We start from the raw sequence: 3,373 nt of genomic DNA, 5'->3' as shown, positions 1-3,373 counted from the left end.
CATCTGTAAATAAAAATGTGGGTGATGTAACTGAAGTGTAAGTTGAAGTAGCTAAGCGGTACCGTACCGTTGATTTTCGATAATTAATTTTTTTGTTCACGGTGTTACGCTTTTTTCCAAAACATGCAAAAATGCCGCGTTCCAGTTTATATTTTGGCCACTGTATGTATGGTAGGGTATTTTTACATTCGATTTCCTAAGCCTTAACCCCTACCTCGATGCTACTATAGTCGAAGATATCACATATAAATATTGGCCCCGATTGAAGTCGGTTAAGGCGTGTCGTACAGGTGTCAAAGTTCAGATTACCCTATGAAGCGGTTTTAAGCGACTATAATCGGGACCAAAATTTATATGTGATATCATTGATTTTAGTAGTATCGATTTTGGGTACTAAATGAAAAAAAAAATTATTTAATTTTTTTTAGTCCATAGAGGCATTTCCCTTGACCAGCGGAAAGCAGCTTTAATTGTTATCTAAATTATCGATAAACCGAATTTAACTCGAACAAACGCAGCCATTTTATAAGGCGAATTCACTTGCGTTTTGGTAAACAAAATTTAAAAGAACCAAGACGAAATCGGACGTAGTAGTTAAAGCGAATGGAAACGTTGGAAAATTACGAACCATTTAGAATCAAAAATTATACAGAGGTAGCACAATGCGGAGGCACCGACAACCAAAAATAAAATCGAAAGTTGTTTTGGGAAATTTCGTCCATGTTTAGTGTTGAGTTAAATGTACACACTGTGTTTGTAAATAACACTTGTTGTTGGTTCTTAGAATTAAGATTACTTTTAAAATGAATGGCTCTTAAACTTATTATGTTAAAATCGCCGTAGAATTTGGCATTTCTCAAGTTTTTCGAATGGTCTCCGTTAGGCATCAACTCTGATTATGCTTCTGAAACCTTTCATATCTAAAACTTTATTTTCAAAAACATTCTATGTGTTAGAAATGATTTGCAAATTTTAGTTTTAAGAATGCCTACTTGGACACATACTTAATTTATCTACTGTACGTATGCATGCCTACCTTTAATTATATTCATAGATTCTGAACTGCAGATGCCTAATAACGCCACAATGCCGTCAGCGTCGCCAATCGCACAACGACGCGACTCCATACTGAAACACCAGAACAGCGTGAAAACTGATAAGCGAGTCAGCATCAAACAGGGCAGCCAGAAGAGCAGCGGCAATAAGTTGCAAATGACTTCAAATCTAGAGTACATCTCAGAGAAAGCCTCGTCGTTGTCATCGTCTGCCTCAACGTTGCCATCAAGCGGTTCGACGACGCTGGAGCGTCGGCCTAGTAAAACGACAGCAGGTTTGTAATGAGAACATTTTGTAAAAAAAAAAAAAGTTTTCATACGAATATTTAACTTTATATTTTATACTTTCGGTGTCAGGTCCACGTCCTGCCTCGCTGGTCATCACAAAGAACGACAATAAGGGATCACAATTCAAATTAGTGCGCTCTTCCTCGGTGGACTACGAGGATATCGAGAGCCAAGTGCCGACGCGCACGGTAAACAAGATTATACTCGCTGAGCACTTGCAGGAGGATGAATCCGCACCGTTAGTATTCACTGTACACAAATGAGAGCAACCTTTGGGGCCTGTTCACCTGCCGACTGACGGCGGTCGTGTGGGATGTCTACTTGAAATTGGTAAATAGGAGTTAGGCTGTGTATGGGTAAAGAAGTCTTCGCAGCAAAGCAGGCAAAAACGTCGCAAAACGAAGGTTCACAATCCCATAGCCAACTTTAGAAGAGCGCGCGAAGCGCAAATAATGTTCAGCGGAATTGTCAAAATACTTTTTATACCTTTTATTTTTTAGATAGCAAATTCGCCTACATATGTTTTCTGTAAATGAATAGTGCTAGCGCTGGTGCTTTACATATATATACATATATACAAGGATATATTTTTTCAAATTTTCAATTACACTTACAAACATATACATATAAAACTATTTAGCCAAATATTTTTTAGAGTAATAACTATTGTATTGTGAGTTGACTTATATTTTTGTGTATATATATAATATTGTAGTGTTTAACTGAAAATGATTCGCAACGATGCCTAAGAATCGAGTGAGCCTAAATGTTTATATATGTATCTATGTATTTAGACGCCTAATTCAAAAAGTAAAAATAACAATAACAATTATACCGTTAATATAGTTTATTGTTGACGTTTTTTTTTCACTAAAAGTTAAATAAAATGTTTGGTGAAAAATATTCGAGTGCTTTGGGTGCCAACCCACATCTTACCATTTAAGTATTTAATTATAAAAAATATAGTTCAATAAAAGCAAATGTTACAAAAAATATACATTTTAGCATACACAAAAAAAAAACTACATACATACATGCATATATACATACATATATGTATGGGGACGTATTGCCAACGTTTTCCAAAATGTATTAAGTTATAGATTTTTTATAGATTATACAGTTTATTAATTAATCGTTAGTGGAACGAGCAAGAGAGACTACAGTCGTTTTTTGCAACAAATTGCACTAAAACTGTTTCTGCTTTTGATAGAAAGTAAATATTGAATTAATATAAACTATACTTTTGAAGAACGTTTGCGATATGTATGTAGACTCAAAAACTATAGTATATCTATTGATACGATACATAAGACATATACGCAAGCTTCAAGAAGCTATTATAAACACAACTTGTAGCAGAAAGGAATAAAGAGTGGCATTAAGATTTAAGTCACAATTGGAAAATGTAGCCGTTCTTTTAATTATTGACACAAATATTTCGCTGAATTCTTTTTTGTGCATTAGCATAGATTCCGCTGTTCCTATAGCTACTATATACTCCAGTCACTGTTCAATACAGCTTGGGTCGGGCACTGGGACACTGATGACTTGTGTTTCATAGCGAATGGTTATTTCTCAGACCTTTCTAGCTTCTCTACTATGCGTAATCTAACCTACGAAGTCAGCTTCGACATTCCAGGTGGTAAGGACGAAGGAGATTAAGCTGAACTTAAGCATTCGGTCGGTGGCACTACAAGCGTTGTAAATTATGCCAAGCCTGTATGGTCGCCAGCGGCTGGTAGAAACTTCAAAGCTGCTAGACAGGACACAGGACACCATCTGATGTCATCTAAAGATCAATATCAAGTAGCTTACCACTATGCTGAGCAAGCTGTTTCTGTTGCACCCAAAGCATATATGAAAAGAACTAGCAAGTATAATGCTTATTTACAAGCGAAGATTTTCATTTCAAAGGTGGCGGCAAGTCGTGACTCGACACGAATAACTAATATAGAACTCTTCGGTAAAGGCCTGGACTTACAGTTGGGTAGGTAGTGTCATGGCATGTCCTAATTGATGGTAGTTGT

General features: G+C 36.2%; 1 protein-coding gene across 1 annotated transcript; it reads left to right on the top strand.

Moving 5' to 3' along the window:
• The first annotated feature begins 415 nt into the window (after positions 1–415).
• On the top strand, positions 416–3,110 carry LOC108379000 (uncharacterized). The gene is made up of 2 exons (XM_017635317.1): positions 416–1,330; positions 1,413–3,110. Exons 1-2 carry the CDS (start codon positions 1,069–1,071, stop codon positions 1,604–1,606), a joined length of 456 nt encoding a protein of 151 aa, XP_017490806.1. The 5' UTR covers positions 416–1,068; the 3' UTR covers positions 1,607–3,110.
• The last annotated feature ends 263 nt before the right edge of the window (positions 3,111–3,373 follow it).

This window comes from Rhagoletis zephyria, unplaced genomic scaffold (genome assembly GCF_001687245.7).
Source record: "Rhagoletis zephyria isolate East Lansing unplaced genomic scaffold, Rhagoletis_zephyria_1.1 Rzeph_scaffold_15390, whole genome shotgun sequence".
Lineage (NCBI taxonomy): Eukaryota > Metazoa > Arthropoda > Insecta > Diptera > Tephritidae > Rhagoletis > Rhagoletis zephyria.
Note: the sequence above shows the minus strand (reverse complement) of the source record. Positions and strands in the feature narration are given on the sequence as shown.